The sequence below is a fragment of the Pan troglodytes genome, chromosome 21 (genome assembly GCF_028858775.2).
Source record: "Pan troglodytes isolate AG18354 chromosome 21, NHGRI_mPanTro3-v2.0_pri, whole genome shotgun sequence".
Taxonomy (NCBI): domain Eukaryota; kingdom Metazoa; phylum Chordata; class Mammalia; order Primates; family Hominidae; genus Pan; species Pan troglodytes.
The window spans coordinates 47,670,951-47,685,130 of NC_072419.2; the positions used below are offsets into that span (position 1 = coordinate 47,670,951).

Here is a 14,180-nt window from a genome sequence, read left to right on the forward strand (position 1 = left end):
TCCACAGAGTGTCATATTCATTTTGCAAACAGGGTCACAACAGCAGTCAAATAGAAGCCTGAACACCCAGAGAGTTAACATACAGATTCGATAAGGATAACAAGGGATCGAGCATGCTGGTGGGTTTTTAAGTCAGATCCACATTGAACCCTGTGACCTACTGGAGGTTATAAGTGGAACCCGGGGAAAGCAGCTTTTCCATACAAAACAACAACAACACAACGACAACAAAGAAAACCAGACTCTGCTGGATGTCTATAATACTCATTTGCAGTAAGGCTTTCAAGATACAGGAATTTTTATAGCATTTGTATTTTAAGGATTTAGGGCAAATACATTTTTTTTTCTACTTGATAAAAAGAAAATTAGTACTTAAAAGGTTCAAAAATATATTGATTGAGTTATTTTTCTTACATAAATAAATTATATTGATTTTTAGGATTTAACAGCTGAAAAAACCCTTTCTGCTTCCACTGGAGGCAAAACTGAACAAAATGTTAGTTAAATAGAGAGAGCAGCATTTCTAAGAAATCTGTGGTCAGCATTATAGACCATCTATGCTACAAGGATGTCATTAAATAGGATTTGTTCAATTACTGGATTCTTCTTCTATGATCAGTTATAGAATTTCTGGTTTATATCTCTGATTCATAAAACTGGGACTCCACTTTTTGAAGATACATCTGATGGATTTTTTTCAGTCATGATTTAACAGACTTCTTTGAGATGCTCATTTTAACATTTACATAATTTATAATCCCAAATGTATAAAAGACAATGACAAAAGCATCATAAATAAATAATGCAAAATGAAATAGTTATGTCAGACTTTTGGACCTTCTGATAAATTAGCAAAACTGTAACAGAAAAAGTAAAAAATACAGTAAATTGTGACAACAAAAAGTGAAACTGGTACTAGTAACACTTGCAACATTTCCAAGGGTCCTGCGCAGCCCTGCGCCCCCAGAGTACTGAACCATGAGCTTACTTCAAGTCTCAGAGTGTGAACTACCTGTGAAGAGTGAGACCATCAGAAGGGACGTTAACATGAAGGTGAAAGGACATGGGGAAGTGCTGCTTAGGCAGGTTCTTTCTCAGTTCCTAAACATGGAGAAGCTGAGGAAGAAGAGAAAATAATGTTGACTTGCAACGTAGTTTCGATTAAGTGATAATTTGGAATTTGGGTCCAACTGTAAAATATAAACAGAATGGAGAAATTAATGGAGAAGTAACTTTTCATAGCTGTATTATAAAGGGTGGCACACATTTGACAGCCTCAGACACTCTTGATCAAAGGACCTACTAGCAAGTATCAAAGTGTTGGGCAACTGTCTTCTTGCAGGCTCCAGAAAGAACCTTATTCTTGGTGAAGGAAAGCCTGAAGTGAAAATCCATTCGGTCCTGGTGCTCTTTAAACACAGAGAGGCAAATTAATGGCTAGAGAAATCTGTAAGCGAACCAGGTGAGAGCAGAGCGCTAGCCGTGTGCTTGTGAAGCAGCGTGTAGCTCTACGGAGCGCGGGTCCTTGCCCCACCCCCATCGACAGCAATAACTCATGGTGGGTAAAGCTTTCTCGCAGCAAGAGGAATCTTTTCACTGGTGAGAGGGATGTATAGAAAATAATGCCTAGTCAGTCAGTATTTCTTCTTGCTGCAGGTGTCTGAAAAACCACCAAGGGGGAAATTATATTACTACCGGTAAGGTTTTTGTTTTTTATAAAGAAATGAATATATGTATTTTCAACCATTAGTTATATACTTCTGTCTATACTACTCACTTAGTAATCATGATAAAATAGGGAAATATTTTAACTCAAAAATATGCACCAGCACTTCCTTTTTCTGTGCTTTTTGGTTCCCTGTGACATTCTTCCTGTGCAACCCAGCTCACAGAAAAAGAGCTCCTCTTTGTCTCTGTTCTTCCACCCTTCAATGGTAAAACCCTAGACAGCTTTCTTTTGCCATTTTTCCTCCTCAAGTGAGTGGGAAACTTGGAAGAGAAGGGGGTAGGGCGTGTCACCAAGTACTGTATTAACTATGATTGCTGGAATGAACTGGATAACAGAATGAGAATTCTGTGCCTCCTAGACTAGGTAGACAACACTTATCTAATGAAGTGGTGAGACCCTGCAACTATTAACATCTGTTACCATAGTTCTCAGACAGGAAATCAGGTAGGTAATCTTACTTATGGAAACACAGGTTCTTATGGAGGTGAAGTGAGGGAAGTAACAAACCTTTATGGGATAAGAAACTTACAAGTCACAATAATTTCTTAAATGAAAAAAGTTCTAATTGGTGTCGTTGTTGGAGTCTTTGAGTGCCCCCTCCCCAGCCTGTGCCCCATGTTCTCTCTCTGCGGGCAAAGGGGCACTGGGTTCGGCACAGTTCTCATCACCGCAGGGCTCCCTTTCACAGCTGGGAGCAGGCTCTGGGTGGGAGTTGGGGTTGTCCCCCTTTGTCTTCTTCTTCTTCCTCTTCTGGCTCTCCAGACCTACTATTTCCGAGTGTCTGGCCTGCTGCATGGCTGGCAGAGCCATGCCCATACCAGGGGAGAGGAACATGGATGGGTAAATGAGTCCAGGAGATACTCCTGGGATGAGAAATGGGTTAAAAGCCACAGGACTACTAGTAGTTATTGCAGGTTCAGACTGATCAGAAAATGGACCTGGACCAGGCTTGTCCTCAGCTAAAGTGTCTGTTTTCACATCATGGCTACTCGGCTTGTCTTCCGCAGTCTTTTCAGTCACTGCCGTACCACTTTTCGTTGTGCTCGATAGAGACGCCGGAGCAGTGGAAGTGCAGGTGGTTGCCATGGGTGGACTGAGGAGTCCCCCAACACCAAACATCTGGGGCACAGCAGCCATGCCTGGCAGCATCATGGGCAGCATGCTCAGGGTACTTTTGACCTCTTCACCCGTTGGCATCGTGGCAAAGCCAGCTGGAAACCCCACCAGCCCGGTGAGGGGGATGCCTGGCATATTTCTCATGTTCTGAAGTCCTACCAGGTCCATCCCAGCAATCAGTCCATTCATGAACAGTGGCCCCATTCCAGAGGGAGAGTCTGCCACAATGGAAGGAGCCTTCAGGAGTTCGCTCCGAGGCCGCCTCCCCCTCCTGCGGGGGCCCGTATCTCGAAGAATAGGCTCAGCCAGGGTGTGATTGAACTTGTTTTCTGGAAGAAACCCCTGGAAAAACAAAGAAACACAAAATGCTGAAGGCAACAGGATGGCAGGTGGTCAGCTGAGGGTGATGACCAGGGCACTGCACTGGCCTGGCCTGTCTCCAGCTGCACGAAGGGTTCCCAGTACAAGGAGCACCTCCCGCCTACTTGTGCAGCTCTCCGGCCTGACTGTACCTGACAGGCTTCTCCCTCAGCAGCTGAGAACATTTTGTGGCATGGGCACAACTAGGGCATCTGTCATTGCCCAGTGGTAATTCCAACATGCTGACTGGCAAAAGTGGCATCCAGTCTGTGAGAAGCTGGCAGAAGAGAGTGGGGAGCTGGAGAAAGCACTAAAAGTGCTCTGGTTCTCGGTGAGACTGTTATGGCTGAGACCCCTTCACCAGATCCCAACACTTGCCTTCCTCTTGACACAGGTTTTTATTGAAGCAACAAAGCAGAATATGTAAGACAGGGTTTTAATCCCAAGTTTAAATCCTGACTGCAACCTCCTAGCTGTGGGACTCAGGACATGTCAGTTAGCCTCTGAGTTTAAGTAAAAAAGGACAATGGTACCTATCTTTAGAGTCACCGAAAGTGACGTGTTTAATACATTACCTGATCCATAGGAAGCAGTGCTTGCTAATGGCACATTACTTATTTATTGTGTGTATGCCCCACTCCTCTCTGAATACAATGGGATGTGTACATGTTTGCTGAAGAAATGAAGGACTTCTTGAACACTGTTGGGGAAACTGCCACCAAAATAAGTGGTGGTTCTCCCTAAGGGAGACCATCTATTTTTTCTCTATTTGGAGGTTCACTCTCCAATTTTCTTAATTAGCAGAGAGTTCTGCAGTAAAGCACTTCTGCTCCACGTGGACCACACTGTGACAGGACCTGGGCCCTCAACACGGGTGATCTGGCACCTGCACTGGACATTCCCATAACCCATCAGGATGGCTGAGCTGCACAGAATCCTGGGGGAGGGCAGATCGCTCCAGCAGCATCAGCGAGCAGAAGGCAGCACGTGGAAAGGAAGGCGCAGGCTGCAGCCCCACACCCTCCTTCCAGAGAGTGGAGCTCAGGAGCTCTGCAGGGCAGAGAGGATGCAGCCAGGAACCTGGTCCCTGGAGCGTAAACAAACCACTGCAATTACGATGGATCTTTCTCTGAATTTATAATCCCTAGAGAGAGAGAATTTCTTCCCACAGATGGGAAGCGATTTCTTTCAGGACTTAGTGCCGCAGTCCCTGCGCCCCTGGAGAACTGCATGCCTTTCTCTCTCTCGACTGCCCTCCACACCTCACTGCTATCAGCTAGTTTATCAACCAGTACATGCCCATGGTATTAAAAAAGGTGAACTGTACTTGTGCAGTTCAGCAGTCTCAGCGTTTCCTCACCCAGGGGAGGTGTACAGTTTGAGGACAAAGCCCTCCCCTGCTGGCACCCTCCCTGACTGCCTGGGCATCTTCTTATGGTTCTTGCTACAAAGTCAGTGCTGTTTTACCCCCTTCCCTTTGATTACAGCAATGGTGAAGCAAAATGTTCAGAGTGGCTTCAATGGATCTTGTCATACTGGATTCCACTGAGGTCAATGGTCACCATCAAGGCCGGAATGTGCAGCCTACGGAGCAGCATGAGACAGGAAAGCTCAACAGTGAGGGGTGAGGCCTCTGGGCTGCTGAGGCAACTCCCAGGGCTGCACCTGCGGCCTTTTCAGGATTCTCCTTTGGAATACCTTCCCTTCCACTAGAGTCTGCAGAGTGGGGGGTGGGGATGTGACAAGCAGCAGCTGAGGCTCCACCAGCCCACAGCCTCCTTGTCTGTGGGGATCAGAGGCAGGGATCTGGCTGTTCCTCTCAATGGGGTGCACTCTTGGGGTGAGAAAGGAGGTGTGGGTCCACCAAGAGACACCAGAATGACCAGAAAAACCCCACAGAACGTAGAGGAAGAAGCCGGAGAAGCTGAGGATATCTCTGGGCTGAGACTGGCCACCAGGCCTGAGGGCAGTTAAGAAATCTATTTACAATCTGCCTGAGCGCACCTACTTTTAACTTTAATTTGGCAGCCCAGGCATTTCCCATTTTTCCCACTGCCTCTCTTCTCCATAAACTGTGAAATAAGCAAATCCTTAGAAGACCCAGCAGATTTTTATTTAAGGGGCAGCTGTGACCTTAGCTGGTGGTACTGGTTTCAGGTTCTCATGGGCTGTAAGGACACACGTGTGTGGTGGGCCCCAAATGAGCAGCAGCTGGACTGTGTTGGTTCCCACACTAGTGGGCACTCAGCAGTGAGGGGAACGGCTGTCAGAGGCAGCAGGGAAGGCGGTGCTGATAAGAGGATGAGCAGCAGAAGAGTGTGAGACGCCACGAAGGAAGCACTGATCACGTGTCAGGCACTGTACGAAGGGCTCCAGCAGCATCTCAACAAATCAGTGAATCAGCCTTGTGGAGTCAGTACTATCATCATGCCTGCTTTACAGAGAATTTACAGATTCATAGATGTGTGAAAACGTGCATATCTGAATGTTTCTGAGTCCCCAGAAATATTTTTTGAACTCCTACACCTGTCCTTCAGTTTCCCAAGAATATCAAAAAAAAAAAAAAAAAAAAAAAAACCCAGTTCATCATAGACAAAAAAGCTTTATGATGGCAACTTTAAGAAAATTCTTCTCAAAAAGCCTTGGTTTGCATCACAGAGCTGGAAGAAACCCCTGAAACTGTTATATTTAGTCCCCTTCGTTTTCACAAGCTGGGGGGTGGGGGTGGGGAGGGTACAGTTGGTCAGGGACAGAGCAGGTGAGAACACAGGCCCTGTGGTTCCCAGCCCAGGCCTCTTTCCACAGCACACCACACCCTCTCTTCTTCCCAGCATGACCTGCCACTTGCAATTTGCTAGGCTGGCAACTGCACACTCTGGCTCTAGGGAGGATCACTGGGGACGCAATTCCTGGCTGGTTCCTGTTTTGAAAGAGAGACAGTAGGACTTGATGGATCGGGGCCAGGCTAAAAGGATAATTTCTCACCAGTCTGTCTTGAGCTCATCAATGCAAATCGTCTCATTCTGGGCCAGCCACTCTGTCTACACAGCACAGTCTCAGTCCCTTGCTGGCATGGCACCACAGCCCAGGGTGCTTCAGCCAGGGTAACCACAACTTGACCACATATCTTTCTGAGCCCTCTTCCTGCAGCCTACCCACAACCGAGAGGCAGAGAAAGATGCTGGGGAGTGTCTTTCCTTTACATCCACAAATGTGCCCTCATAACTCCAGAGAGAGGGGGCATATTCCACCTCAGAGGTCTTTCTGTTAGGAAGAAAACAAGCCCAGCACTTGATGAATGGTGCCTTCTTCTTCTTTTCAAGCAATCTGCTATAAATCAGATCTTCTTTAACATGCTTTGAGACCCTCCTCAGGGGATCTAGGACCAGACTATGCCCCAGAGGACCTTTGGCCACCTTGGCCCTGGCCCAGTAAGTGCAAGCAGCACTCTCAGGATCTGGGATGTCAAAAGCATCCTTTCCCTGCCCTTGCTGAGAACCATGAGTGCAGACACAATGGTGGGTCCCTTCAGAAATGAGAACTTGCTTAGAAGGCACAAGCTGATCTTTCTTCCCCTCTAGATGAGGAGAATAGCAGCAGAAATGCCCCGAGGATAAAGAGAACGCTCTTCATTTGCAGCAGAGCAAGAGCGCTGGCAAAGGAAGTCAGCTTTAACCATGTCCTGTGGAGGAGTCACCCCAGCCACCAGCTGCTGCCCACTCCAGTCAGGTGCCCCTCCCAGCAGCGCGGCGACCACACACAGCGGCCAGGCGGGCTTTGGCAGCTCTCCCTCCCGGTAATTATACCCTGGGAGCAAACCTGCTTCCCCTTCCAGGAAAGGCCTGCGGAGGGGGCAAAGGGAACAAGGAAAAGGAGCTTCCTTATGTTCAAGCACACTGGAGGCAAATCTGCTTTCTATCTAATTGCACAGGCATTCCAGCCTAAGAAGAACATCCTCATCAATGCATGGTGGCATTATTCCAACTCTAAAACTTAACTCTGGGTGGACTTAAGAGAAGGTGGTGACCAGAACTTCCTTTCTCCTCCGAAGGTTAGTACATTCATCCAACAAATGCACGCTGGGTGAAAAGAGACCTAACGACAAAATGCGACGTGTGGCTCTTCATTTAAAAATCCTAAAACCAAACCAAAACACAACAACCAGCTCGAAAAGACATTTTTGAGATAACTGGTGGAATCTGAATATAGACTAGATAACAAGTATTATTAATATGCATGTGTAATAAGGGCAATAATTATGCAGGAAAATGTTCTTTATGAGATGCATGCTAAAGTATTTAGGGGTGATATGTCATGTCTGCAATTTACTGTCAAATGGCCCAGCAAAACCTCAAAACTATACACATACAGGTAAAGCCAATATATACATATGTAACTTACATATATAAACTATATTAAGTATATGTGTGTGTATACTTACATATATAAACTATATTAAGTATATGTGTGTGTATACATATATTTAATGAGTAACCACTAGGTAGTGGGCATTAAAAATTGAATCCCACAACCTTCCATGCAGCCTGCGCTATGATAATTCTGTGGACACCACCCGTCCAAACCACAGCACGTGTGGCAGAAGGGCCATGTGAGCTCGAAGGAAGGGAGGAGGAATTCCTTGTGAGATTTAAATCTATTTCTAAAAAGAGGGGTAGGGTTTCCGCTATAAATGTTTCAAATTACTATGCTGATATCCTGTGCCCCAAAGTGATGGTAATAGGATGCGGGGGGTTTAGGGCGGTGATTAGGTCATAGGGGTCGAGCCCTTATGAATGGAATTAGTGACCTTATGAGAGCTGGCTGTCCCTTCCTCCATGCGAGGGCACAGTGAGAAGACACCAGTCTGGATGATGTGGTATGGGGCCTCACCAGACACCCAATCTGTCAGTGCCTTGACCTTGGACATTTGGGTCTCCAGAACTGTGAGAAATAAATTTCTGTTGCTTATAAGCCTCCCAGTATTCTGTTACGGTAGTCGGAATGGACTAAGGTTCTATGGCAAAGAAAAAGGGTACAGTGCACCCTAGAAGGCCCTGTCCCAAGAGGAGCTGCAGGAGATACACGGGTGCCCCTGTTCGGAAGGCTGAGCTGCCCGAGGTCTTCTTGCCTTACTGCAGGAAAAGGGCCTCCGAGGCAGGGAGTGTGTTTATTTAATAAAGGAGGCTAACACATCTCTGGGAAGAGGTTGGCTTGCAAGAACAGCTTAGAAATGGGTTTTCTGGCAAAGGGTCAGCATCTGTAGGGAGGGATGAACACTAATTTCCAAGGAACATGAGGGAAACTGTTAGACACGGGGAAAGAAACAAGCAAGCCAAGGGGGAACCACATGGCTCTTCCTGAGACATCTCTAAAGCAAGAGCTCAGAGACTACAACAAAGCAAGAACCGGAGATCTTCCCTTGATGGCGTATCTGAGACACCGTGTGCCGAGACAAAAGGAGAAGGTGGGTGGCAGCGTGAAGGGGTGAGGAAAGACAGAGGGGACACAAACAAAGGTGAACTAGCTCGTACTGCTCACGCAAGTGGAAGAAAGTGGGGGAAGAGTCCTAAGAAAAGGGTAGAAGGGACATTTTCTGAGACTAAAGCAAGAGGGGAAAAAAGGGCAGCTTCTCCAATGTGACAAACTGTCTAGGGCCCAAGTCTCCCCCAAAGGGGCTGTGGTAGCAGATGGAGATGAGCAACGGCCACTGGTGGAGCTACTAGACCAGCGGTCATCCAGGTGACAAACTCTTGAACAAGTTCCCTGAGAACATTAAATGCCAAACTCTTTCTGCACGAGGAGGAAATGACTAGGGTGGGTGGTCTTTTGGAGCTATAAAAAGAAATCACATTCAAGCAATCCCACCGAGAAGGGAATTCCTACTCCAGGAAAGATGTAGCTGGCAGAGTACTTAAGAGAAGGCATTCAGGAAAGCTTGAGTTTATGGAACAACCTGGGAAAGGCAAAAGTCCCCATGAGGATCATCAGGAGCTCCCTATTTGGGCAGAAAGTGCTTTTAGGAGGCTAAAGGCACATTTATGTATAATCTGCCCAAGCTCAACACATTTTCAAGTTGAAATGTTGTTACCGCCCTCTAGAGGTTATGACTTTTGTAGTCCAAATTTGTACTAATCTGTAAACTATAATTAACTCGGATTCGTTATACTAGAAGTATTCTGCAGAAGTCTTTGAAGTCCCTTCCAGTGTCATGATGCTATAATAGGAAAAGGGTAGTGCTTAGAGGCAGCTGTTTTTCATTGCCAGTGAGGCTGGACCAGGAAGAAATGTCTTAAATGGTAGCCATAAAAACCTAAATTAGGAAATGAAAACTTCCAATAATGAATTTTGTTCACTGACAAAGGTTAAAATTTCTTTCCCCTCATAACTCTACAAATAGGAGAAACAAAACACAAACCCAAGTTTTGGCAATGGTTTAACAAACAATTCTGGAGGTAAGGGTTGAAAACAAATGACCACTGGGAGTCACAGAGCGCTCAAAAATGCCACAGCACCATTTCTTGCTGCTAATCAACTTCCTGTGCTGGCTTCTAGTCCTCTTGAAAGATGTCTCCCAGCGAACCCCTTCCCAGCTGGGGCTTTCTCTCAAGTATGTAAGGCACGGCTCAACCAGGATGCTCCCTCCTCCTGGCCCCACGCTCACGTGGCCTTCTTCCTTACCCTCAGTCCTGGCTCCTTGGGGATGGCAGGAACTCTCTCTTCCCCACTCAGGGAGCTGACATCTAATTTTCCAGGTTCTTTACAGCGTGGCCTCCTCTGCTTTGGTTTGTCTGAAAAATTCTAGGATGAAAACGGAGACCAATATTACAAAACATGCTATCCCAGATTCTTCTGATGAGGCTGATGCTTTTCAACTGGTTTTGCTATTGTTCTCGTCAATGGTTGTCCGCACAGGAGCTGGCCAGGTTAAACTAAAGGAAATAGCCACCTGGCTTCACCTAGGCTTTCTCTCCTGAAGCACCAGTGTTCCTACAGTAATCTGGAAAACAGGCTGTGTGGGCACCCCCGCCCTCCAGACTAGAACACCTGAGCCGATTCACCAGGCTGCCAGGGCCCTGTTAATCCCTGGCCTTTTCCTCTTGATCATTTCCTTGGATTCTCTTGTCACTGCTACTTGCCTGGCTGGTTTCGCCTGTCTCTGGAGGGTGCACATCTGTGAATGTGTTCTCCTCTTCCTGTGCGCTCTCTACCTACATATCTTATTAGTTAGGCGCACCCAGGACAAAGACAGTGGTGGGGTAGATGAGCAAGTGAGAAGAGAAAAACCAAAAAAGACATCTGTGCTCCAGTCCTCTCCTAAAAATGTCTAGTCTGAGGGACTTAGGACAAAGACAGTACGATGACTTGAAGGGAATGTCCTAAAGTAGAATAACCATAAAACTAAGGACAGACCGTCCCCCAACCACCGCAAATGGAATGTACATAAAACTAAGGACAGATGGTCCCCCAACCACCACAAATGGAACGTATTAACTTGAAAAGAATTCAAAGGAACATTTTCATAGGTGGCAGAGTTTATGCAACCTAAAGATTTCTCTATGAGCTTATGATACTGTGTGGCAATTTTTGTGGGGACAGCGGATAAGTTCTGTCCTCTTAGGATTTTGCATGTCTACTTTTTGGCATAGTATTTTGAGATGGGCTATCATTTCTATTACTGAAGAATTTAATCAAAATTTAAACTTAAAAACAAAAGTCCTTTAACATGATGTTGTCAGCTGACAGATTTCTCCCAAACAGCTCCCAACTTCCTGGTTGCCCTCAGCATGCTTTCATCAAAAATAGCAACAAGTCAGCAGGAAGTAAACAGTGATCTCAGGCAGTACCAACAAACACTTACTGCCCCAAAGCCAGGAACTTCTAAGGAGTAGTCAGCCTGCTGCCTTAGCCAGTCAAGCAGACTCTTGCTGGGAATGGATTTCTCGGCTTGGCTGCTGGCTGCTGTAGCTGGCTCAGGAGCCGAGGTGGCAGGCCCTGGCCCCTCAGGGTGTGTGGTGCTCAAGGTGGCCTGCCCTGGGTCTTCATGCACTTCCTGGATGAAGGAAAAAGGAGTATGTATAATCACGACAGAATGAAAATTAGTTTCTAAAGAAAGAAAACATGTAAGGTGTTATTTGAATCACTCCACCTATTTCCACACCCTGATATTACTCAGCTGGGGTGCCTGAATTAGAACCCTACACACACCACTGACCCACGCCCACATAAGCTCTTGCAAGTGATTTGGTGTTCCCTTCACCTGAGCACTCCTCTCCCGCTCTTGTCCACTCGGTACACTGTAACTCCATCCTGACTGCCGGATTCAGTTTTCCTCCTCTGTCACCACTGCCCACTGTCCCAGGCAGCACTCACTGCTCCAGCTCCTGTCCCCACAGCACTCGGTTCCTAGCTCTCTCACATAAAGAAAACGCCATACCACAATTTACTCACCCTCTATAGTTTGAATGCCTGTCTTACCTCTGTTTTACTAATGCCTATAATGGGGTCTATAACAATGACAATGCTAAATAAGTGTTTGCATCAATAAATTAAAAAAAATACTCTGAGGACAAGGGGGAAAATTTTTATCGGTCATTCCATTGGAATTCTATGATCATTATAGAGAAACTATGGTGTTGCACATCTAAAAAAGGTAAAAGACTTCTTAAAAGCTTGCAGGATTGAGCAAGGAAAGAACGTGTCACTTCAGCTTCCCAGATTACTTTGAAAGTCTAAGAGGAAGACATAACCCAAGCAATATGGCTTAGCAGTAAAGTTCTCAGCCCCTAGAGAAAAAGGTCCTTGGTTTGGTTTCCTGCTTTGTCACTTACTAGCTGGATAATCTTGGGGAAATTATTTAATGCTTTAAAGCCTTATTTTCCTCACCTATAAAATGGGAATAACAAAGCCCATCTTCAGAGTGGTTGTGAGGAACAAACAAGATAATCATGTAAAGCCTTGAACGTGGTAAGCAGTAGGCACTCAATAAGTACTAGCTATTATTATTGCTTTTAAAATAAGAAAACATAAAATGTAATTCCTGTTTTGGAGCTCAGAATCCAGTAAATGGGAAAACCCAAAATACAACATGAAACATTAAACAAAGCATAAAAGGGATCTCTCTTGGCCAGGTATACGGTTTCTGACCTTTTCTGTTGTTTGCAAATGATTTCCTTTGAGTTTGGAACAAACTGTCTTAGCATGATCTCCGTGAATCTTCAACCCTCTGTGGTAGATGCTGTTGCCCCACTTTACACAGGAGCAAAGTGAGGCTCAGTTGTAGCCCAATATCACCCAGTAAGTCAAGCAGAAGAGCCAGGATCACATTCAGGTAGCCCTGACTCCTGTTCTTTCTCCCATACCCCAGTCTTGGAGAGCCTCACTACCCCGGAGAAAAGCCGCTGCACACTCAACCCTGCCATCTTGCTCTGCCGTGCCGTCAACAGTGGCTCTTCTGAAACCCTGGAGGAGCGGGGTTGTTCCTATTTGAAATGGCAAGACCTCCTGGCTCATTTCTCCAGGCTGTAAGCAGATTAAGCGCCATTAATGAGTTAGTAACTATCTAGTTCTACAGAGGATGGAGGGCATCTTATAATGAGAGAAAATAAAGCAGGACAACCGAAATAGAGATAAAAGATCCACAAATTATTTTGCGTCTGAGGAAGAAGGGTTTGTTTCTCAGTGTAGAAAGGTAAATGTTTTTAATCTAATGACCTCAATACCCACCAAGATTCCCGCCTGAAGTGTCTGCTCCTTCAAAAAGATGAGGTCCATCCCTCCTTCAACATGTTTCCGCCTCCCTCTCCGCCTCCTCGTGGCTGCATCATCTCTTCTGAGGCTTCCATTGACAATCTGTCCAGTCACAGGATGGATCAGGCCAGCTTGCAGAATCCCAGACAAGTCCATGCCAAGGGCTCCCTGAAGTGAACTGATAGCCCCAATCTTAGGGGTGCTGGCGCTCACTGGGAAAGGGGATGTGGCTCCTGGGGACCCCTCTGATGAGCAGGAGAGGTCCATAGCTGACTCCCCATGCCAGCCATTGAGGATGATAGGGGTGTGCCCGTGGGTGGCAGAGAACTGCTCCAGGCCCCGAGCCTTTGCATCCCTCTCCACCTCAAACTCATAGGGACGCCTGTGCTTTTGTTCATCCTTTGTGAATACTGGAGCTAAGAAGCTCTCCTGTGAACACACAAACAGCAAGAGAGGTCTGAATGTCACACAAGTGGCTGAATGCTAGCTCTTTCTCCAGGCCTGATTTCCCTAGGCCTCATATTGTTTCCAATCATCTTCTTAGGAGTTCTTCTAACTCAGGCCTCCTCAAACCTGAACAGCTTGTTAAAATGCAGATTCTACTTCAGTGGGTCTGAGGTAGAGCCTGAGAATCTGCTTTTTTAACAGGTTTCCAGGTGCTGCTAAAGCTGCTATGCTAGTCCGTGAACTACATTTGGTGTTGCAAGATGATAACTCAGAAATGCTCAACCTCACCTGTGCATCAGAATCACCTGGGAAGTTTAAAACAACTCAGTACCCAGGACACACTCCAGACTGAATAAGTCAGCATCGTTAGCTTGTCACGGTCCCCAGCTGATTCCAATGTGCAGTTGAGCATGAGAACCAGCTAGTTAATAATGTATCTCAAAACTCATCACCCCCACCAAAACGCTCACTCCTGCCTTGATTTCCCTAATTTCTATCAGCTTCCATTGTTAGCTCAGTTCTCTAAGGGTCAACCACACTGTTCCATTCATGCTTCCCTTTCCTTATATATTTATTAGTCATGGGGTCATCTTTGCCAGTTCCCCCCTATCTTTGTATCCACTCTGAACCAACCGGGGTCTAGAACCTCTCTTTATCAGTTTCCTGCTTGGCCCCCCCAGCCAAGCTGTATTCCACTCCAAGTGAGCTGCAAACCCCTGCTTTCATCATGCCTTCTCCTGCTCCAATACTTTTACTAGCTCTTCACTACATACAGGATAAA

The 14,180-nt window shown here is 46.2% G+C and overlaps 1 protein-coding gene across 9 annotated transcripts in view; it reads right to left on the reverse strand.

Moving 5' to 3' along the window:
- Positions 1-227: 227 nt before the first annotated feature.
- The window catches only part of CHD6 (chromodomain helicase DNA binding protein 6), a 210,132-nt gene continuing 196,179 nt past the window's right edge, over positions 228-14,180 (reverse strand). For 8 of the 9 annotated variants that reach the window (XM_054674526.2, XM_054674524.2, XM_016937925.4 and 5 more), the window contains 4 exons: positions 12,929-13,381; positions 11,064-11,255; positions 9,884-10,003; positions 228-3,187 (listed from right to left, as the gene is read on the reverse strand). In XM_054674526.2, coding sequence (XP_054530501.1) covers positions 2,291-3,187; positions 9,884-10,003; positions 11,064-11,255; positions 12,929-13,381 — 1,662 coding nt within the window. In that variant the 3' untranslated portion in view covers positions 228-2,290. Of the gene's footprint in view, positions 3,188-9,883; positions 10,004-11,063; positions 11,256-12,349; positions 12,725-12,928; positions 13,382-14,180 lie in introns of those variants that run through there. The other variant, XM_016937930.4, reaches the window with a different exon arrangement.